Source organism: Oryctolagus cuniculus, chromosome 1 (genome assembly GCF_051225735.1).
Source record: "Oryctolagus cuniculus isolate XC-2025 breed Fujian yellow rabbit chromosome 1, ASM5122573v1, whole genome shotgun sequence".
NCBI lineage: Eukaryota > Metazoa > Chordata > Mammalia > Lagomorpha > Leporidae > Oryctolagus > Oryctolagus cuniculus.
Window position 1 is genome coordinate 175765632 of NC_142867.1, and position 24890 is coordinate 175790521.

The window sequence follows — 24890 nt, forward strand, 5'->3', positions numbered from 1 at the left end:
TGTTGCAGTGACACACTGTAACATTTGGTAAGACAATTAATTTTGGTTGGAATTTTTCATTGAACTTTTGGTAAAGCCATTTCATTCTTTCCATTGTGTAAACTTGTAAGGAAAGTTTTCTAAACTAGCCCCCCCCCCCCACTTTTTAGGAAGGTAGGGGGTTGAGAATACTCTCAACTAAGGCTTGAAGTTGAGACCCTGCTAGAGCTTGCAGGGTTGAGGAAATTACGGTGGCTCTTCTTGCCTGTGAAATACGGTAGTAGGGTTGGCCTTGGTTTGGTCCACCTGCCAGCGGAGTTTAAAGTTTCCAAGGCTCAGAGGAACACAATGACTTGGATCAAAAGCTTCGTTGGAAAGAAGGACATTTCTGCGGCATCAAGGAAGCTGTAAACTCCTGCTAAACTATCTCTTCTTTTTTTTATGCCTCTACGCACGCCACCGACCTCCTCTGTCACTGAGCGGAGAGTTTATCTGCCAATCCAGGATATTTCGAAAGCTTGCAGACATATGGCTTGGAAAATGAAACGACCCAGGAGTGTGGCCACATCATTATTTTCTGTCGCGTAGTACCAGATGGGCAGGCAGTGACCGGCGCAGGGGTGTGAATGGACAGTTTTATAATGTGAAAATTTTTCACCTTTAAGGCGAAAACAGAGTTTATTTCCCTTTTTTTAAAAAAAAATCTTGAATACTTGGCTTTCCCTCCCTCTCTGCAATATCAATTAACCCAACTTTGCAGTGGAGTGGCCAGAAAGGAAGACAATGAAGCGATCTGGACAATCTTAGTGTCACGGGAGTCGCAACGGTCAGGGAACCGCGACTGCCACCCGCCGCGTCCTTTGAAGGCTGGTTCCGCACTGGGGATTATGGCGAGGACGGTGCCCTCGGTCCTCTGAGGATAGAGACCCGGGCACCACCCGAGGGGGCTGCTGATCACGCTGCAGCCTTTGAGGTCGAGGCTGCCCCTCTTCTGCTGCCTTGTATCACCATTATCCCCGTCCCCGCAAAGTCATGGAAGACTGCCCGCTGCCAGACCTCAGAGATATCGAGCTGAAGCTGGGGCGCAAAGTCCCCGAGAGCCTAGTGCGCTCGCTCCGCGGGGAGGAGCCGGTTCCCTGGGAAAGAGACGGGGACCCCTGCGGGGGGAGCTGCGCCGGCGGTGGCTGCAGTACCAGCAGCAGCAGCTGCAGCTTCCCTGTCTCCTTGTCGTCCTCCTCATCGTCCTCCCCAACCTCTGGCTCCCCAAGACGTGGCCACTCCAGCAGCGTGGAGAGGCTGGAGACCAAGCTTCACCACCTCAGGCAAGAGATGGTGAGTGCGAGGCGCCGGCCGCGGGGGGGAGAGGGTCGGGGCCGAAAGAGGGGGCGAATCCAAGGATGGGGCGGAAACGCGGTGGAGGAGCGCGCTGAGGGCGCGCGTCTAGAAGCTGCTGCAGCCAGGCTTGTTTACCACGGACTTTGCTCGGTCATGGTTTGCTACCACGACAGAGTCTGCTTTGCTCTGTGTACTTTCCGATATCGCCGACTCACTGCACCCTGCCCAGGCTGTGCCCGCCCGCAGCCTTTCCCGCACCCGGCTGCCGAGGGTCTGCAGTTACAGCACACATCTGGGGCCTGCTGTGCGCCGTTCACACTTTACACAGGTTCCAAAGGTGGCTCAATCCAATGCGCTTACTGCAGACGGACTTCCTGGTTTGCCGGGAGGTGGCGCGCCGGGGTCCTTGCGGTTTTCCTTCTTTGCTGGGTCTTCCAACAGGACTGCTCCGCCTCCCGCGCCCCGCCCCACCGCCCTCCTAAATGCACCAGCTGCAGCTGTTTTAAGGCCACTGTGGAAGAACTACAGCTGGTTCTGAAAACAATGGCCCACTCGTCCTGAAACTGCTGTGGATAGCTTGCTTTACTGTTCTGATCCATGAAACAGGTGATCCCCAGGCCTAGGGATTAGCTAATTAACCACTTCCTACCCTTGTCCCTCAGTTTAAAATCATCAATTGGTGTCTCTGTTGTTTGCAAATGTTAGCCTAAGCATAGGACAACGGGACTAGTACGGGGTTTCACAATGCTAGTTATTCTGGATATATCGAGGCTGAGACATCTTTACTTGGCGTAAGTTCTTGGGCAAGTCATTTGCACCTGTACACCTATTTATTTTTACATGGATGAACTGATTGGAGGATATTATGCTTCCCCTACATCCTTTGAAGAAAGTGATCACAAAGCAACAACATAGGCTACCAGCTTGGAGAGGAGGAAGGCAGGAACAGTGGACCTCTGTCACCAGCAGGATGGTGAGATTTTCTTACAAAAATGACCCGGTCCACTGGGGATTAGCATCGAAAAGAAGTTGCCCTAGCTCCTCTCTTTCTGCAGTTGGAAGACTGCAGGGAATAAATTCCAAGGATAAAATAATCTTGGCAAGTATATTTGTGTAGAAATCTGGTCTTCAGAGGTCATGTCCTATGTTTAGAACCCTGGGATGTCACTCTAGAAACCTCTTCCAAGATGATGAAGGCTGGCTGCCTAAGGCCTTTAATATTTGTGTCTCAAGAATTTTTTTCTTGCCACTTGGAATGTTCCAAATGTTAAATGTCAGTATATGTATACATACACAAGCACACACAAATATATATAATCACACATAAGGATGCTTCAAAAATATTTGTGGAAAATGAAATTAAAAGGTAATGCATATTTCCATGAATTTTGAGCTCTTTTTTATGTATATATACCTGTACCCATATGTATGTGTGTATTCATGCTCCATGTGTACAGCGAATGATTCAATTACTATATTCATATTTCACTAAGTACACACACTTATAGGTTTATACATATTAGTCATTTGACAATTATTTATTAAGCATTTACTATATCCTGGTAATTAAATAGGCACTAAAATACAAAATGAAGGAGTCAAGAAGCCTGCCTATTAAGGGCTCTCAGATCTCATTTGCCCTTTATTTTTTGTGGTATATCAATGTAAGTGTGTTCAAGAACTACAGGGTAAAGAAAAATTCTGGTTATTTTCGAATAAGGATATCTTCTAGACATCTGTGTTTCTTAATGAACATTTCATTGATTTGATAGCAATTTGTTTTCCTGAACCAGATCTTGCTGTGTGTATTGATCACAGCATATCAATTGCCAAAAGCAAACAGAAACATAAACAGCAGCAGCCAACAGCCGATTGCTAAACTGATTATTCCTTATACTTTCTATGTTAAGATCAACATCTATGTATTTAGAAGGATTGATGCCAGATAGATGTTTTTGTGTTTAATTTTGTATTCCACTAAAGGTCTCAATCAAGCAAATACCAAGCTTGACAGTGGGGGAGTAGAGGGAGGGGTTTATAATAGGTATCTTCTCTTGCAAAGGAGACCATCTCCCCCTCATTTTACATGACTCTTATGAGTGTTAGCAGGCATTTTAATGTATAGATGACAGTGTAATGAGACAAACACTACACAGGTGCAATTTTGCAGTTCTTCCTATCTCCTCCTGGCCCATGTAGCAGTTAGGGGATTAAAACTGATGTGTGACTTATAGTTTCTATGGCGTTTCTGTCCCTTATGACAACCCTTGATGTTATGCCTCATCCCACATCTCGTGCTTATTGCTTTGAGGTGCTGTTCACAGATTAGTCCTCTGGATGCTCTGGCATTGTCACACTTTGGCCTGCCCTCAGAACTCCTTCCTAAGAAGTGCTTTAGCCATGTGTAAGCCTTCCCAAAGACCTCCAAGAATTAAGCTTCTTCCCCTCCTCTGCCTCCTCCTTCTCTTCTCTCTCTCAAAATATTTATTTATTTATTTGAAATGCAGAGTTACAGGGGTGGGAAGACAGAGAGTTCATCCATCTGCTGGTTCATTCACCAAATGGCTTCAACAGCTGGGGCTGGGACAGGCTGAAGGCAGAAGCCCAGACCTCTATTTGGGTCTCCCACATGAGTGCAAGTTCCCGAGTTCATTATCTTTTGCTTTCCCAGGTGCATTGGCAATGAGCTGGATTGCAAGAGGAGCAGTGGAGACTCGAACTGGCACCCATATGTGATGCTGGCTTTGGCAGATGAACCCACTGCAATGCCAACCGCATCACTCTTCTTTTCCTTTTACAGTGGATGTGTGTCCATTGAAGATTACATCATAGTTTCACAGCAAAGTGTTCTCAACACTTAAGCTTCTTTACACACAGGGTTTCATCATTGTCCCTTTCATTTCTTTTCATGCTTTCATGGATAATTTCCTTCATTATTATCTGAAAATGTCCTTGCTACTGCTCTCTGAGATTTGTGAGAGGAGTTATACAGCAGGTGAGTTACAAAGGAGATGGAAAAGGAGAAAGTAGTTGATTCTGTGGCCAAGGTTCTTAATGCTAAAGGTCTTAAAACAATATAAAAATACAACAGGTAACAAAGAGTATAGGATGGAAAACAATTTTCAAGGATACATTTGATATAATAGTCCAATCCAAGGTAGACATCAAGACGTTTTAAGAAGGGGACAAATGTTCCCAATACAAAGAGCTTTCACTTTGAATTAGAGATGAGGAAATTTGATGATAAAATGAACAAATGCAGAGATACACACCAGGAATTTATAATAAAATTGGAAACAAGGGTCAAGTCTTCCATGTAAAGTCTGCCCAATAATATTTGTTCACTACTGTTTGGTTCACAGGGTACTTTAACGTCTGTTGTATTTGAGCCTAAGATCAGAATGAGAAAGAGGAGGTGTTCTCATCCAAGTTTTTAATGTGATTATTGTGGCTTAGAGATGATTTGGAAAGTAGACCTAAGATCACATAGCTAATTAGTGAACAGAATCATAACTTGAACTCATATCATACATTGTTACTTCTCCACAACTATCTAAATTCCAGGAATTTTTCTTCATCTACAGTATAGCCTTTATAAGTCTGTGATATGTCAGCAACTCCACAGTACTAAGTGATCCAGAAAAACAATGTGGTAAGGGTTGCTTAATATATGCAGTCATTAAATAATCAACATGTGCCACAAGAACATGAGAATATATAAAAAAAGACTGCTTTAAAAATGTCAGTCTTTGGGCACTGGCATTGTGGTGCAATGGGCTAAGTGCTGGCTTGCAAGAATGGCATCCCATACAACAGTGTCCCCTAGTTTGAGTCCCAACTTCTCCACTTCCAATCCAACTCCCTGCTAATGCTCCTGGGAAGGCTGCAGAAGGTGGTCCAATTACTCATAATTCCCCAAATTTTCAACAAATATAAATAACCTGTCAAAATCTGTGCCTAAACATTTATTACTAAATTTTATGCTCCACATTTGTCATATAAGATATTAAAAGGGTTTTAGTGTTATTTCAGTGTCATACTTTGAGAATGAAACATTATTTTCATCATTTTACTCTGCAAGAATTCTTAAATGCATAAGATTGTCAAGGCTATCACTAAATAATAGAAAATGGAAATGAGAAGGGGTCTAATGGAGCCTCCCATATTTGCCTTTCTAGTAATTACTGTTCAAAAAATATAGTTTAAAATACCTGTTGATGCCACATGTTAGAATTTAGTCAATTATGTCTGATGTGAAGATGATTTATCAATATTAAGTGAATGTAATGCCATTATGAAAATTGACTTGAAAATATTATGTCCTTATTTCCATATTTTTGGCAATAGTTTGCAAACAGCTAAATAACAGAGAAGTATAAAGTTATGAAGGTAGTTACTTATTGCTCCCTTCCTACTGAGGCACTAAAATGCCCTGCCTGTTTCCTCAACGTCTGCTTTAATAAGGTTTTCTAAGTAATACCGAGGACTAGACACAAAGATGTACACAGACCAATACAAACAAGGTAGAACATCAATCAAAAATGTCAAAATTCTTAAAATTCTTGAGGACGGTAGATTTATACTTGGTTTTTGTTGTTGTTCATATTTTCTCTAACTGGTCTATTCCACATCTACCTCCTCCTCTTTTTAAAAAATGGTTTCCTTGCTTTGTAATGAAAAGAAAAAAAATATTTTAAATTCATATAAAAGAGAAAATTTCATTAATTGAACTTCACAATTGCTTTAGACATGCTTCAAAGGAGGCTTGGCGATTTCCATCACCTAGATACCCTTAGGTGTATGGCTGAGAAGCTGAATGGGGGAGGCATCTAATTTGATGAGCTTACAAGACAGTTGAAAAGATAACGTGGGAATGTAATTTGGTCAGAGAAAGATTACAAACCAACATGTCAGCAGGTACCAGATGCCACAGCAGAGATCAGGCGTGAGATTGAGATGAGCAAATAGAGCTCAGGGGATTTCTCAAAGGAAATCTGTCTTGTACAAGAAATTAAAAGTGCTGGTAGCTATGCAAGTTGAGAATTTACTATTAAGAATAAAGACATCAAGACTTCAAATGTAGACATATACATACACATATATACTATTTTACTTGAAAACAGAAATATTAATATCACAGAATGAAGGATTCATGACAGTAATCCTGACATTTGGAAAGTAGAGTGCATTGTCATTTACATGGTATGATTCAGTGAACCAATAATATGATATCCACAAAAGTGTTATACTTTCTTTATATATTAACTTACATGGGAGCCCAGCGCTGTGCCCCACCAGTTAACACCCTGGTCTGAAGCACCAGCATCCCATATGGGCGCTGGTTCTAGTCCCGGCTGTTCCTCTTCCAATCCAGCTCTGTGCTATGGCCTGGGGAAGCAGTGGAGGATGGCCCAAGTCCTTGGGCCCCTGCACCCACATGGGAGACCAGGAGGAAGCACCTGGCTCCTAGCTTTGGATCGGCGCGCTCCAGCCATGGAGGCCATCTGGGGAGTAAACCAGCGGATGGAAGACTCTCTCTCTCTCTCTCTCTCTCTCTCTGCCTCTCCCCTCGCTGTGTAACACTTTCAAATAAATAAATAAATCTTAAAAAAAAAAAAACTTATATGAATAAGAGAAAGCATAATGGGGCCTGCACTGTGCGTAGCTGGTAAAGCTGCTGCCTGCAGTGCCGGCATCCCATATGGACTCAGGTTTGAGACCCATCTACTCCACTTTCAATCCGGCTCTCTGCTATGTCCTAGGAAAGAGATAGAAGATGAGCCAAGTGCTTGGGCCCCTGCATACACCTATGAGACCTGGAAGATGCTCCAGGCTCCTGGCTTCAGATCAGTTCAGCTCTGGCCATTGTGGCCATTTGAGGAGTGAACCAGCAGATGGAAAACCTCTCTCTCTCTCTCCCCCTCTTTCCCTCTGCCTCTTTGTATCTCTGCCTTTCAAATAAATAAATAAATCTTAAAAAAAAAAAAGAAAAAAGAAAGCATGATGTTTGTCTTTCTGTATTTGGCCTATTTCCCTCAGCATAATGATCTCCAGTTGCATCCATTTTGGTTGCAAATGTCAGGATTTCATTTATATGACTAAGTAATATTCCATTGTGTGTATATACCACATGATCAGTTGATGAACATATATGTTTATTCCATACCTTTGGTATTGTGAATTGAGTTGCTATAAGCATGGAAATGTAGTTATCTCTTTCATTTGCTGCTTTCATTTCCTTTAGATATATTTTCTAAGAGTGGGATAGCTGGGTCATTTGGTAGATCTATTTTTAGTTTTCTGAGAAATTTCCATGCTATTTTCCATAATGGCTGTACCAATTTGTATTCCTACCAGTGGTGTATTAGGATACCTTTTCTGCACAACCTTACCAGCATTTGTTATATTATTATTGTTATTATTGATTTTTGGATAGTATACATTCTACCTGGAGTTAGGGGATACATCATTATAGTTTGTATTTGCATTTCCCTGAAGGCTAGTGATACTGAGTCTTTTTTTCATGTGTCTGTTGGCTTTGTATAACTTCCTTTGAAAAAAAAAAAACTTTATATTCCTTGTACACTTCTTAAATGGGTTGTTTTATTGTAGTTTCTTGAACTCTTTATATATTCCTGATATCAATCTTTTTTCGGATGCATAGTTTGTAAATATTTTCTCCTATTCTGTTTGTTGCCTTTTTATTTTGTTAATTGTTCCCTTTGCTGTGAATAAGCATCTTACTTGATGTAATCTCATTTTGTAGTTTCTCTTTGATTGTCTGAGCTTCTGGGTTTTTATCTAAGAAGGCTTTGCCTGGGCCGGCACTGTGGCTTAGCAGGTAAAGCCTCTGCTCATCCCATATGGGCACTGATTCAAGTCCTAGCTGCTCCATGTCTGATCCAGCTCTTTGCTGTAGCCTGGGAAAGCAGTAGAAGATGGCCCAAGTCCTTGGGCCTCTGCACCTGCATGGGAGACCTGGAAGAAGCTCTGTCTCCTGGCTTCAGATCAGCACACTTCCTGCCATTGCGGCCAATTGGGGAGTGAACCAGCAGATGGAAGACCTCTCTCTCTCCCTCTCTCTCCCTCTCTCTCTCTCTGCCTCTCCTTCTCTTGCTGTATAACTCTGACTTTTGAATTAACAAAAAAAAAAAAAGAAGAAGAAGAAGTCTTTACCTAGGCCAATGTTTGCAGCATTTCTCCTATTTTTTTTCCACCAGTCATTTGATCCTTTCAGGTCTTCAGTTTAGATCCTTGATCCATTTTAAGTTGATTTTTGTATAGGACATGAGGTAGAAATCTTGTTTCAAACATTTGCATTTGGAAATTCAATTTCCCCAACATTGTTTGTTGAAGAGACTGTCCGTTCTCCAGGGAGTAATTTTAACTTGTTTGCCAAAGATTAATTGGTCGTAAATGTGTGGATTAATTTGTGGTATTTTTACTCTTTTCCATTGGTCTACATGTCTATTTTTTGTGCCAGTACCAGGCTGTTTTGATTCTAACAACCGTGTAGCATGTCTTGAAATCTGGTATCATCATGCCTCCAGCTGTGTTTTTATTGTTTAAGAATGCATTGGCTATTTGGGGTATTTTATGTTTCCATATTAATTTTATGATTTTTTTCTAATTCTATGAAGAATTTCCTTAGAATTTTGATTGAAATCACATTGAATCTGTAAATTACTTTGGGTAGTATGGGCATCTTGATATTAATTTTTCCAATCCATGAAGATTTTTCCATTCTTATGTCTTCTGTTTATTTTGTTGTTGTTTTTAAATTTTTATTGCAAAGATTTTTCACATCCTTTGTTAAGTTTATCCCAAGGTATTTAATTTTTTTGTACTCATTGTGACTGGGACTGCTCTTATAAGTTCTTTCTCAGCCTGGTCATTGTTGGGTTATAAGAACACTATTGATATTTTGCATTGAATTTATATCCTGCAACTTTGCTGAATTCTCCTATGAGTCTCTTGTGGAATTTTGGTTCCCCAATTTAAAGGATCATTTCATCTGCTTGCAAGAATAATTTGATTTCCTCATTTCCAATTTGTATTCTTTTGATTTATTTTTCTTTCCTAATGGCTGTGGCTTAAACTTCCAAAACTATGTTGAATAATAATGATGAGAGTGGACATCTTTGTCTGGTTCTGGAACTTTCTGGAAATGCTAACAACTTTTATTTTTTCAATACAATGTTTGCAGTGGGCTTATCATATATTGCCTTTCTACTATATTGAGGTACCTTCCATCTATACCCATTTATTCAGATTATTATCAGGGAGGAGTGTTGTATTTTACAAAATGTTTTCTCTACATCTACTGAGAAAATGATTTGATTTTTTGTCCATTTAATTAATGTGACATCTCACTCATTGATTTGCGTATGTTGAAGCACCCCTACATACCAAGGAGAAATCCTACTTGATTTAAGTGGGTGATCTTTTTGATATGCTGTTAGATTTGATTTGCTAATATATTATCGAGGATTTTTCCATCTATGTTTATCATGGATATTGGTTTACAGTTCTTTTTTATGGTTTTATCTATGGTTTTGGAATTTAAAAAATGCTGGCCTCATAGAATGAGTTTGGAAGGGTTCCCTTCTTTTTAATTGCTCTTGAATAGTTTAAGAAGAATTGGGAATAGTTCTTTTGGTAGAATTCAGCACTGATGCCATCAGGTCCTGAGCTTTTTGTTGTTGGGAGGGTCTTTATTACTGATTTAATCTCAGTCTTGGCTATTTGTCTATTCGGATTTCTTAGAAAACTTATTTTTATCTATCTATCTATCTATATTTATTTTGAAAATCAGAGTTACAGAGAGAGATGAGGGGAGAGAGAAAGAGAGAGAGAGAGAGAGAGAGAGAGAGATCATCCATCTGTTGGTTCACTTCCCAGCTGGCATCCAGGGCTATGTTGTACCAAACCACAATAGACAGGAGCTTCATCTGGGTCTTCCATGTGGATGGCAGGGGCCCAAACACTGGGGCCAACTTCTGCTGCTTTTCTCAGGCCATTAGCTGAAAGCTGGACCATGTGGAGCAGCTGGGACAGAAACTTGCACCCATATTGGATGCCAATGTCACATGTGGCAGCTTTACTTGCTACACCACAATGCTGGTTCCTCAGATTTTCTATATATTTATGCCTTAATTTTGGTAAATCATAAATGTCCAGAAACATGTCCATTTCTTCTAGATTTTTTTATTTGTTGGTATTTAGCTGTTTATAATAATTCCTAATGATTCTTCGTATTTCCATGCTATTAGTTGTAACACTTCCTATTCTGCTGCTGTGGGATGGAATGTTCTGTGGATATCAATTAGTTCTATATTGTACACTGTTGTTTCTCTGTTAATATTTTGTATGGATGATCTATCAATTGATTTCCATTCTCTATAAATGACAACTACAAATGATATTTTATGTCTCTTTCTAGAAATTTACTGAACATATACAAGGATGCTTAGTTTCTCTATACCTTTAGCTATCATTATAGCAATCTATCTTTGTATGTTTGTGTGTGTGTGTGTGTATAGTTTTAAATTTGAAACTCCTAGGAGTTCATGTTGCAGCTTTTTTTTTCCTAGGTTCAGCATATATTCTGCTTTTCCTTTTGTCTATATATATATACATATATATGCATGTATATATGTGGGTATATATATACACATATATATACACTACACACATGTACTTCTCTTTGATGTACAATTTTTAGTGCTGTGACTTCAGATAGCTTATTGGCAAAGGACAGAATTCACAGGTAGTCACTCTGTTATACAAAAATGTTGCAGTTGGAGAAGCAAAGAAACACAGTCAACAATCCTCACAAATAGAAAAGAACATCATACAACTACTGGTGGGAAGATATATGAAAGGTCATCTCGACCAGTTCTCCACTAGCCTTTCTTGTAAAATGCAATGCTCTGCAGGGATAAGGATGGAAACAGGGACTCCACTGTTTCTGGAAGTGATTCTGAAAGGTACTCATAAAGGGAAACTTAATGCTATATTTTTTGAAAGAAAAAGAAAGGAGATACCCTTTAACCTAGAAATGCTGATGCAAATAACACTACAGAAATTTATTCTAAAGAAAGAATGAATTTGTACAAAAATGTAGTTCATGTGTATATATTTTATTTCAATCATATATCATTGAAATAAAAGTTGGAATTATCTAAATTACCAATATGACATGTAAGTTGTTTATGTGCACATGATAGAAATTGTTAAGCCTATTTAAAAAAAAGTAGTTATGGACTAGAGAAAATTTTTGTGGTTGTATGCATGTGCAGAAGAAACCAATGTAATAAAATACAGTGTTAACAGTGGAATCATTGCATAGTGGAGTTGTGAGCAACATACTTTTCTCTTGTGGGCTTTTTTGAATTTCTTCTGCACTATGCATATATTATGTTTTGCTAAAAAATTATAGGTAGATAAATATAATTTACGTATTTTTAAATCAAAGAGTATGAGTTTTGGAATAAGGCATAGCTAAATTTAAGGAGTCATAGTTCTGCCTTTTACTAGCTATGAATAATTAAACATACAATTTAAGTAATAAGATTATCTATGCAAAATAGCTGAGATCCTCCCTGCTAGATAGTACGCACTCATTAACCATTTGTGTTTTGCTCTTTCCATTTGATTCATGGTTTAACCCTTTGATTCTTATCAAAAAGAGGAGACTAGAATGTTTCCCACCATTCATCTGTCTCTTTCTTCTTTTTATACTATTTCATAGGAGAAGGTATTGTAGAAATATATAAAATAATGTGTTTGCCTGCACATACTAAATCTGAGTTGTTAAATTTGGTATTGATCATCTCCACACAGAAACATCACTTAGAATGATTATTGCCCTAGTAAATCAGCTACATAAATTCCAAAACATGCATTGCACAGAGTAACACAAATTGATAACCAGTTGACCCCTTGGGATTTTCATCATAGTGACCAATGCAAACCATGCACAGGTCCATCGTAAGACTATTCTCAGAAATATGGATAAAGCTTCCTGTGGTTTCCTCGTAGGACCTGTTGAGAGCCTTTTGCTTCTTGCCATAACTATTTGATTAGAAAATACTAGAACACACCCAGATGTTCACATAGGTTTTCTAGAGAGAAAATTAGTTCTTTTTGAGAGTCGAAAGGGACTAGATGAATCTTTAAAAAAAAAAAAAAGGAAAGAAAAGAAAGGGACTAGAACTAATTAAGATAAAAATACCTGAATGTCTGTTTAGGATTACACAGTAACCATGAACACAAATCAAACCATACTCTAGTATGCTATCATTTTAGAATGTGATGGTAAAATTGTATTGCAAAGCCATAATGCACAAGGAAGCCTGAAATACGACTTTTTTTTATCACTTAGATCAGTGATTTTAGACACACTAGAAAACTTATGGGGTTATTGGTTAACTAACTAGTATGCATTGACAAAAATCTTTCCACAGATTAAGAATTTTACTGCTTTAAAAATATTTATACATCTCTGGGGTAAAATTCCCGGAGTGAAAATCTGACATTCTATATACATGATTTCATCTTTCACTTTCCTATTATGCCAAATATTGGGTTCTGTATTCCCAGTTGGTTTATAAAATTTCTAATCATGTTTTACTCCTGCATCTTGGGGGCATAGGCTGTGACTAATGAGTGCTTGTACTTCCCTGACCAATAATTTGAGGAATATATATGCATAATGTGTGACTTAAGTACACTTTAATCCTACTTCCAGCTTTTGGCTATGGAGAATACTAGCAGCATTTCCATTTTTGGAGTGGAACAAAGACCCCAGTGCCTCCTTTGCCTCCGAGCAGCAGAGACCAATCACCTGGAAGAAAGAGAAGGAGGGCGAGAGGGAGAGAAGGAGGGTGGGAGAGAGGGAGGGGGGAAAGAGAGAGAATGAAAGAAAGGAAGGAAGAAGATGGAGGGAGGAAGCAAGAAAGGAAACAAAGAGGTGAAGGAGGAGGAAAAGAAGTAGGGAAGGAGAGGAAGGAGGGAAGGAAGGAGGGGGTGGAAGACAGAGAAAGGAAACAACTATTCTGCCTGCTCTGAAATGATGCAGCAGATTTTCTTCTTGATTGCAAGATCTATTCTATCTTCAGATATTGTCAATCTCAGTGACCATTCTTCTGTGGGGTATTGGCAGAGCACAGAATGAAAGGTAGTTGGTTTAATTTACCTGTAAGTGCACAAAGACTATACACAAAGGCTGTACACCATAGTTTGTGTCATGTTCTTTTCCTACTGTGGAAAGAGGTTTTATGAGTTTCCAACCGAAAAGAAAAAGAAAGAGTTTAAAAGAAAAACAATATTTGTAGCATAATTTGAACTCTCTCTCTATATATATGTGCATGTATGAATATGCTATGATCTAAGTGATTTTAGCTGAAAACAATTTAATTTATATAGAAGTATATTTTAATATATATAAAATAATGTATTGCTAATATATTGATTATATACCATCATAATATATAAATATATAATTTATATGTTTATTATTAATATATATTATATATAATAATATATCATATATATGCATATATGCTGGGCAGCACTAATCATTAGGGCATTATACTGTGACTATCTTTAACTCAGCCCTCATTACAAAATCAAGAATTGATGAGTGGACTGTGATTTAGGAATATTGTACCTGAAGCAGTCAGCACACTTGAAGTCAGCATCACATCAGTAGTACTCAGATGAGTAAGATGAGTGAAAAGAATGAGGAAGTATTGGATTGTTCAATGTTCCTGAAACAGGTTAAAATTGGAAAGCGTTTCAATAAATTAACCTTTTTTATTTTGAAATAATTTTAGACTTTATATAAAAGTTGCAAAAATAGGATAAAAAATCACTCTATGTCCCTCATTTAGATTCCCTCAAATGCAAACATTTTTACATTACAGTTCTAATTCTCTCCCTCTCTTCACTCTCTTTCTTTCTCTAGACACACACACACACACACACACACACTTTCTTAAACATTATTCAACTTTCTTAAAAGTTGCAGACATAATGTCACTTTATCTCTAAATACTTAAGTGAGCATAAAAATCTGTTAAAAGGCATAAACTTTGTGCATCTTCCCTCCTGTTCACATTATTGTCACATAAGTCATTTCATATTAATGATTCACATCACTGCTGTTGAGTTCATGTCTATCCAAAGAGCATTTTCAAGGGAGCAATGCACATCCATCAGATACCTACCTGTGGCCAGCACTCACATAGATGCTGCGAGTGGTTTTAACTGAAGCGGAGAAGGAACAATGAAAAGAACATGCCCTCAATTTCTTATATCCCCATTGGCTTGAGGCAACAAATTCCATTTCACAAAGTCATGCTTTCACTCATAGCTTCTGATCCATATGCAAATGTGAAATAGTAACAGGGAGGTTTTAGACCACATGTGATATTCAGTAAATACACTTTGAATGTTGAATATTAGAATTGTCTTGTAATATTTCAGCTGTGTGTGAGCCAGGATTCTTTTTTTTTTTAAGATTTAGTTCATTTATTTGAAAGTCAGAGTTACACACACACACACACACACACACACAGGAGAGAGTGCAGACTTCCATCTGCCGGTTTACACCCCCAAATGGCCACATTGGCCAGGACTGGGCCAAGCCAAAATCAGGAGCCAGGAGTGTCTTCCAAGTCTCCTACAAGTACAAGGGATCCAAGTACTTGGGCCATCCTCTACTGCTTTCCCAGGCACATTAGCAGGGAGCTGAATCAAAAGTGGAGCAGCTGTAATTGAACCTATGCCAAACGGGATGCCAGCACTGAGAACAAGTTTTGTTTGATGAGTGAAAAAGAGAGAGGACATAGGAAAAAGACATAATATTTTAGCATTTTTCTTTAAAATAGTTTTCACCTATGAATCAACATTTTACATTGTACATATTTTTCAGAGTTTACAAAGTACTTTCATTCATGTTTCCTCCTTTTTCATCTTGAAGTTATGATATTACAACAATTACATGATGAGTATAATAATAGTAGCATATGTTCCAATACAATGTTTGCAAATATAATAGATATTTTCCCAATAAGTGTGACTATTAGTAATAAACTTTTGCCTGATATTATAATTGCATGGCCAAGGAAGCAGTGAACTACATTAAATTTAGTTTTAAGGAAGCAAGCATTTAGCTTCACAATGAAGGAACCAGTGTTCCATATTGAAATGCCTATGTTTGATTTTCCAGCTCTGACTCCTGGCTTCAACTTTCTGCTAACACAGAATGTGGGAGGCACTGGTATTTGCTTAAGTCATAGAGCTCTTGCCAGCCACATGGGAGACCTAAACAGAATTCTCTGATGCCTGCTTCAGCACAGTCCTAGCTCTTGCAGTCCTAGCTGCTGTAAGTACTGGGGAGTGACCCAGTGGATGAAAGTGCTCATTCTCTGTCTCTCTCCCCTTTCCTCCCTCCCTCCTTGCATTGAATAATAAACAAATTAATTATTTTTTATTTTTTTTACAAATTAATTATTAGTTTTCTAAAACTCAAACTCTTTTTTGATATTGTATTTAATATTAAAATCCACATTTTTAAAAAAAGATCTATTTTTTCATTTGAAACGCAGAGTTACAGAGAGGCAGAGAGAAAGAGAGATCTTCCATCCGCTGGTTCACTCCCCAGATGGCTACAAGCCAGAGCTTTGCCAATGGGAAACCAGGAGCCAGGAACTTTTTCCTGGTCTTCCACACAGGTGCAGGGTTCCAAGGACTTGGGCCATCTTCTACTGCTTTCCCAGGCCACAGCACAGAGCTGGATCAGAAGTGAAGCCATCAGGACTCAAACCGGCACCCATTTGGCTTTACCTGCTAAGTCACAGAGCTAGCCTCAAAATCCACATTTTGAACTAACTCTTGGAAATTATTCAACTGTTCCTTTAATCTTGTTCTCTGATGTAGTGTTTGCAAGGGTGTGTGGCTCTGACAACCCTGCGAAATGAGATAGAATTTTAATTGTTTTATTTTAGCTTCTTAAGTTTTTTTTAAAGATTTATTGTATTTATTTGAAATGTAGAGTTATAGAAAAAGAGAGGGAGAGCTCTTCCATCCACTGATTCACTCCCCAGGAGTTAGGAAGCCAGGAATTAGGAGCTTCATCCAGGTCTCTCACGTGGGTGCAGAGGCCCATGCACTTGAGCCATCTTCCACTGTTTTCCCAGTCTCATTAGCAGGGAGCTGGATTGGAAGTAGAGCAACTGGGACTCAAACAAGTGCCCATGTGGGATGGTGGCATTGCAGGAAATGGCTTAACTTGTTATGCCACAATGCAGGCTCCAATTTTGAGTTTTAAAAGGTTTCTGTAATGTAAAACTTGTTCCATTTATTCCTTATTTGGAAGTTTATAAACATTAGTTTGGAAATGCCAGGATAAATATATGAGAAGAAGGTCAGAATAACTAAGAGATTTATGGTCTTCTTTATATATGTGTTTTGTCAGTGGGGAAAAATAAACTAGACTATGACAATGACTATTTTGGTAGATATTAGACTCATGAAGATGAACTCAAATTACAGGTTTTAACAAGGATCAAATTTAAATAGTGACTTAGAAGTGGATCTTGAAATTTTACCCATGCTGTCTCATCCCTTTTCCTCAATTTACATTAAGTAATTTAGGGAATTAGAAAATTACTACCATGTCTCACACTATCAGGAAATGAAATCTGGATTCACTGCACCACAATAGTTGATATAAATAAAAGTATTCTCTTAAATGTCTGGATTGATATGACTTAGTTTGCCAATTAAGTTGATGATTGCCAGTGTATGTGTGTATGTGTATATATATATGTGTTTGACATCCATGATCTTGACTGTATAGAGCTAAACTAAAACACATATATTTTCTTCTAGGCACTTTTTGGACTTATTTGACTACTCAAAGAGAGTGCTCTTTCATTGTTCTTCTGTCCAATAATTTTATGTTAATAAGTGACATTACAAGAGACTAATTTTATAGAAGGTAGAAAGCTTTTTGAGTGAAGCCATTAACTATTTCCATCCCATTGAAATGGAAATCTTGTGTATATATACACATATGATGATCAGAAATTTTGAGATCTTAATGAATATCTACTATATTAAGAACCCAGTGGGGCCTGCATGTGACATAAAGGGTAAAGCCACCACTTCTGATTCAACTCTCTGCTAATGGCATGGGAAAGCAGCAGAGGATGGTTCAAGTGTTTGGGCCCCAGCTACCATCATGGGAGACCTGAAAGAAGCTCCTGGCTCCTGGTTTTGGCCTGGCCCAGGCGCTGGCTGTTGGGGATATCTGGGGAGTGAACCTGCAGATGGAAGATCTTTCTCTCTCTCTCTCTCTCTCTCTCCCCCCTCCTCTTTCTCTGTAACTCTTTCAAATTAATAAATAAACCTTAAAAAAAAAGTGAATGGGCCAGCTTTGTGACAGCAGGTAAAGCTGTCTCTTGTGACACTGGCATCCCTTATGGGTGCATATTCATGTCCCTGCCACTCCTCTTCTGATACAGCTGGCTGCTAATAGCCTGGGGAAATAGAAAAAGATGGCCTAAATGTTTGGGTCCCTGTCACCATGCGGAAGATTTTGATAAATCTTATGGCTCCTGGCTCCTGGCTCCTGGCTCCTGGCTTCTGGCTTTGTCCTGGCTCAACTCTGGCCCAGCCCTGCCTGACCCAGTCCTGGCCACTGGGGCCATCTCAGGAATGAAAAACAAATAAAAGAGCTCTCTCTGTCTTTCCCTCTCTCTCTGAAACTCTAACTTTCAAATAAATAAATAAACAGGAAAAAAAAGACACAGTGAAAAAGCTGCTTAAAGTGATACTCCTCTCAGTCATGGTACAAACAGATCTCATAGAAAAAGATAGCTTGATTTGGATCAGGTATGGAAAACCAACATGTTTGAAGGGTACTACAAGCACAAAATGGAGCTACTCACATGCTTTGTGAGTTAATTAATAAATAAAATGAGTTCAGAAAATGGTCATTAGAAGATAATAAGAAACAAAAAGGATGAATACAAATGCAAGTAGATATCACTTTTTGTGTTACAGGCTTTTAAAGAATCACAAGACAATCATCTTGCCTTATTGATATTAGCTAGTAAGTGGGTAGAAGTGATTACTGTTACAGTCTGTAACATGGTTTTATTCAAAACCACTAACCATTAACTGCATCTCCTAGGAACAATATCCAATGCTTGAATTGCTGAGTTGGAATTGGAGATAGAGAGACAGAGTGATTCATAGTAGATAAAGACCAAACCAGCTTTCACACTCCCCAAACTGGTTGATCAGGTGCAATGGAGGGGCCAATATAAATAGAGGAAATGTAATTTCAAAAGTCCAGGCACCATTACTGAAAATTTCATAACATAGAGTATTAGGTCATTTTTGTTTGCTTTCAATCTTAAGACAAATTGATTAAATTTGGATTTCACCCAAAACTTTAGAACAAATGTACTGTTATTTTATTTAGTATCATGGAGTTGAGTTAACATCTGTAAGATCAAAAAAGTTGAAAACCTTATCCCCTATATGAAAATTGTCCAATGTTCTTTTGTAAACAGAATTTGGAATTACTAAAGTGTGCTAACTCTTCTGAGAATAAACAAAATGAGTTAAGTCTATGCAAAGAATGTCAGATTGATTCATATACCAGGAAATAATTCTAACAGGAATCTATTTTCCATCACTATGACCTTACACATGGAATTAATATTTTTCCCAGCCAAAAATCTTGTTTGCTTCAATAAAGCACTGATGATGGAAATACATAGCAAATATAAGGAAATTTCAAGAAGTTCATGGAAAATGAAATTAAAAATTAATTTATTTTGGTGAAAAAGTTTAGAAATCCATAATTAGTTTTTCATAGTAGGTATTTTCCATGAACTTGAAAGATCCTACATATATATATATAAATATATATATATAAAACTTCAAATTTTTGTTCCAAAGATAAGCCTATTATTTAATTCTAATTTCCACAAAATTTATGAAATATTCTCAAATACACATTTCCAGATTCTCACTTCTTGGTGGGCCATAGAAACAGATGGAAACATTCAGTTGCACACTATCCAGTTTTTCAATATCCATGCTGGACATTTTACCCATCTCTGCTTCTAGAAATGTTTCAACAGTCAGCATGGGTGAACGCAGTACCTATTTTTAAGGATCAGCTATATCCCACTCCTGTAATAAGCCCAAGAAGGAATGCAGGTTAAGTTGAAGTCATGGATTTCATGTTACTTGCAAATCAGTCAGGTAAATAGACATGAGAATATTACTAAAACCATTTAACCTCCTTGGTATTGAAAATTCTGGTCTATGCTCAAAGGTTCCATTATCTGTAGTAAAATGTAATCTTTATAAGAAAGAAATTGTTTCATAGCCATTGAATGCTATGCCTAGGAGCTGGGTATTTGCATCCTAATTTGCAGCCCAAGCCACATCTTAATTCCTCTGACTTGCCCTGTGTGCTCTCATGCTTGTTAACACTCAAATAGGTAATATTTCTTTTGCCTGAGTTTTTCGTGCTTTCCCACCCCTATTCCTAAATCCATATAGTTAACTTTAACTTGTTATCCTTCAAGTCATACCATAATTATATTATTATTTGTTACATTATTTGCATTACATTGTTTATTATATTATTACATGTTTATATTGTATTATTTTATTTGGTTTTGCCTTTTCAACTTTTCTGTATGTTTTACTAGACAATACATTCTTCCATAGCTAAAACCGTCCAACTTATTTCAAGCTCTAGATTTAAGCAGAGTGTAAGAGCTCAGTATTTGAAGCATAAATAAATAATAAATAACAATGAATTAATTATCTCGCTTGTCCCCATGAGACAGTACTTAGAGTAGGGTACCAGTAAGTAATGTTAATAGGTTGAACAAGTTTGGGGCTAGTGATAAGCATACATTGCCCAGGAAATTGTAATTAGAATGATTGAGATAGAAGGTTTGATTACATTGCAGTTAATGAAAGCAAGACTGAAAAAGTAAAGTAATTCATAGTAATAAAGAATACTGAATGCCAACCAAAGAAGCTTGAATATGGTTTGATAGACAAAAAAGGACCAACTGTAGCTGCTATTTTATGGAAGCTATTTAGTAAAAGTTGTGTTGTACTCTTGCCTAGTTTAGTTTTTTCTTCAGTCCTCTTCTCAAAACAAAACAATTTCCATGTGTTTTATATTATGGGCTATAGAGAGATGCTGTAGTTTTGAAATAGTCATGAACAAGACAGCACACTCTTGATTACTGAAGAATGATAGTAGGAGCTAAAATCAAGGATGGCAAATAATTTTGAATCAAGAGTCAAAGTTACATTTTTCCATGATTTATGATTTATAAATTTCCATGATTTTCTGAGTGATTTCTTTTGTAATTAAAGATAATTTCTGATTACATCATAATATGCACTATTAGTGAATATTTTATTTTATTTTTTTAACTTTTATTTGGTAAATATAAATTTCCAAAGTACAGCTTATAGTTTACAATGTCTCCCCCCCATAACTTCCCTCCCACCTGCAACCCTCCCAACTCCTGCTCCCTCTCCCATTCCATTCACATCAAGATTCATTTTCAATTATCTTTATATACAGAAGATCAATTTAGTATATATTAAGTAAAGATTTCAACAGTGTGCACCCAAACAGAACATAAAGTGTAAAATACTGTTTGAGTATTAGTTATAGCATTAATTCACATTGAACAGCACATTAAGGACAGAGATCCTACATGAGGAGTAAGTGCACAGTGACTCCTGTTGTTGACTTAACAAATTGACACTCTTGTTTATGGCATCAGTAATCTCCTAGGCTCTAGTCATGAATTGCCAAGGCTATGGAAGCCTTTTGAGTTCACCGACTCCAATCTTAGTTAGACAAGGTCATAGTCAAAATGGAAGTTCTCTCCTCCCTTCAGAGAAAGGTACCTCCTTATTTGATGGCCTGTTCTTTGTACTGGGATCTCACTTGCAGAGATCTTTCATTTAGGTCCTCTTTGTTTTTTTTTCCAGAGTGTCTTGGCTTTCCATGCCTACAATACTCTCATGGGCTCTTCAGCCATATCCGAATGCCTTAAGGGCTGATTCTGAGGCCAGAGTGCTGCTTAGGACACTGCCATTCTATGAGTCTGCTGTGTATCCTGCTTCCCATGTTGGATCATTCTCTCCCTTTTTTTTTCTATCACTTAGTATTAGCAGACACTAGTCATGTTTATGTGATCCCTTTGACTCTTAGACCTATCAGTGTGATAAATTATGAACTGAAATTGATCACTTGGACTAGTGAGATGGCATTGGTACATGCCACCTTGATGGGATTGAATTGAAATCCCCTGGAACATTTCTAACTCCACCATTTGGGGCAAGTCAGCTTGAGCAATAGTTGATTTTGGCTTTGACTGCCTGTGCCTCCCGGGTCTTTTCCAGAAACTCTTTGCCTGTGCCAATATCTTGAAGGGTTTCTCCAATGTTCTCTAGTAACTTGATGGTGTCAGGTCGTAGATTTAGGTCTTTAATCCATGTTGAGTGGATTTTTGTGTAAGGTGTAAGGTAGGGGTCTTGCTTCATGATTCTGCACGTGGAAATCCAATTTTCCCAGCACCATTTATTGAATAGACTGTCCTTGCTCCAGGAATTAGTTTTAGATCCTTGATCAAATATAAGTTGGCTGTATATGTTTGGGTTGATTTCTGGTGTTTCAATTCTGTTCCATTGGTCTATCCATCTGTTTCTGTACCAGTACCATGCTGTTTTGATTACAACTGCCCTGTAGTATGTCCTGAAATCTGGAATTGTGATGCCTATGGCTTTGTTTCTGTTGTACAAGTTTGCTTTAACTATTCGAGGTCTCCTGTGTCTCCATATGAATTTCAGCATCATTTTTTTCCAGATCTGAGAAGAATGTCTTTGGTATTTTGATTGGTATCCCCTTGAATCTATAAATTGCTTTTGGGAGAATGGATATTTTGATGATATTGATTCTTCCAATCCATGAGCATGGAAGATTTTTCCATTTTTTGGTATCCTCTTCTATTTCTTTCTTTAAGGTTTTGTAATTTTCATCGTAGAGATCTTCAACGTCCTTGGTTAATTTTATTCTAAGGTATTTGATTGTTTTTGTAGCTATTGTGAATGGGATGTATCTTAGAAGTTCTTTCTCAGCCATGGCATTGCCTGTGTATACAAAGGCTGTTGATTTTTGTGCATTGATTTTATATCTTGCTACTTTGCCAAACTCTTCTATGAGTTCCAGTAGTCTCTTAGTAGAGTTCTTTGGATCACCTAAATAAAGAAATATATTATCTGCAAAAAGGGATTGTTTGATTTCTTCCTTCCCAACTTATATCCCTTTAATTTCTTTTTCTTGCCTAATAGTTCTGGCTAAAGCTTCCAGAACTATATTGAATAGCAGTGGTGAGAGTGGGCATCCCTGTCTGGTACCAGATCTCAGTGGAAATGCTTCCAACTTTTCCCCATTCAATAGGATGTTGGCCATGGGTTTTTCATGAATTGCTTTGATTGTATTGAGGAATGTTCCTTCTATACCCAGCTTGCTTAGAGTTTTCATCATGAAAGGGTGTTGTATTTTATCAAATGCTTTCTCTGCATCTATTGAGATAATCATATGGTTTTTCTTCTGCAGTTTGTTAATGTGGTGTATCATGTTGATCGATTTGTGAACGTTGAACCATCCCTGCATACCAGGGATAAATCCCACTTGGTCTGGGTGGATGATCTTTCTGATGTGTTGCTGCATTCTATTGGCCAGAATTTTATTGAGGATTTTTGTGTCTATCTTCATCAGGGAAATTGGTCTGTAATTTTCTTTCAGTGCTGCATCTTTTTCCGGCTTAGGAATTAAGGTGATGCTGGCTTCATAGAAATAATTTAGATTCCCTCTTTTTCAATTGTTCTGAATAGTTTGAGAAGAATTGGAATTAGTTCTTCTTTAAATGTCTGGTAGAATTCAGCAGCGAATCCATCTGTCCTGGGCGTTTCTTTGTTGGGAGGGCCTTTATTACTGTTTCAATTTCTGTCTCAGTTATGGGTCTGTTTAGGTTTTCTGTCTTCCTGGTTCAATTTAGGTAGGTTGCATGTGTCCATTTCTGATAGATTTCCCTGTTTGCTGGCAAACAAGGCCTTGTAGTAATTTCTGATGATTCTTTTGATTTCTGTGGTGTCTGTTGTTACATTTCCTTTTTCATCTCTGATTTTATTGATTTGGGTCTTTTCTTTTTTTAGTTAGTTGGGTCAATGAAGTGTCAATTTTGTTTATTTTTTCAAAAAACCAGCTCCTCGTTTGGCTGATTTTTTGTAATTTTTTTTATTCAATCCTGTTGATTTCTTCTCTGATTTTAATTATTTCTCTTCTCCTGCTAGATTTGGGTCTGGTTTGCTGCAGTTTTTCTACATCCTTGAGATGCATTGAAAGCTCATTTATTTGGTGCCTTTCCAATTTTTTGATGTAGGCACCTATTGCTATAATATTAGTGAATATTTTAGAAATTACATAAAATATCAGCACAGGTAGAACCAAATTAATGATTAAATTAGCCTGAGACTATTTTTAAGTTTTATTTATGTACTTTTTTTCTAATTTTTTTATACTGTTGAAGTTATAGTTTATAACTTAAATCTTATTTTTTGTAGAGCCCCCACCTTTGTTTAAGATGGCGCTATAAACCTTTTCCTATATGGTTTCCCTAAACTTCATTTGTATCACTTGTAAAATATTCTAGCTTGTGTCTATTCATCTAACATTGATAGTTAAGTTGTTCTTACATTTTTGTTGTGATGACTATCTTTTCCACATTTCTTGCCAATCCATTAATAATTCCTAGGTTAGTGCAATAAAAAATATTCCTTTTATAACACAGTTTTCCAATTCTTGACTTGCTTTTGCCAGACTCAATATGATAGTATTTTTTTTTTCAAAAAGAGTGCATGCATGCTGAGTTTTATGAGTTCTTTCAGAGGGGTTTCAGAGCCTGATAGATACAGCCTGAACCCTGACCTCCGTCACTTTCTGGCTGTGTGATTTTGGGTCGTTAGCTCTCTGAGTTGCAATTTGAAGACAGTGATATCTTCCATTAAGGATTTTTCAAATTATAAGAATAGGTGAAAGAAGGTTTATTTTGAGTACTTGTCACAGTGCCTGGAATTACAGCTCTTTGAAGGTTAGCTATTATTGTTTATGCTATTATTTTTATTATTAGGATTCTGTGCTGTCATTATTAGTTAATGTAGGTGAGTTAAAAACTTGTGTATGGGATTACAAACCAAAACCAATAAGAAAAATCAATACAGCAATACATTTAAAACAAGAAAAATATCCAATACCTTTGAAATGCATTGCTAACAGGGCCCACGTTTGCCCTCCACCAGAGGGCTTTACTTACGAAAACTGTGACTTCTCAGAATTCAATATTTCACTACCAGCTGCTCCTTACCTTACTTCCTGAGTAGTGAACGCTGAGCATTGCAAAACCAGACTGGAAAGATGCTACTGCCATTATTGAATAGCAATG

The 24890-nt window shown here is 37.7% G+C and overlaps 1 protein-coding gene across 1 annotated transcript in view; it reads left to right on the plus strand.

The window, feature by feature from the left end:
* The first annotated feature begins 267 nt into the window (after positions 1 to 267).
* Positions 268 to 24890, plus strand: part of LURAP1L (leucine rich adaptor protein 1 like) — a 43711-nt gene continuing 19088 nt past the window's right edge. Inside the window, exon 1 of the mRNA XM_002708094.6 lies at positions 268 to 1311. Coding sequence (XP_002708140.1) covers positions 1012 to 1311 — 300 coding nt within the window. The 5' untranslated portion in view covers positions 268 to 1011. The remainder of the gene's footprint in view (positions 1312 to 24890) is intronic.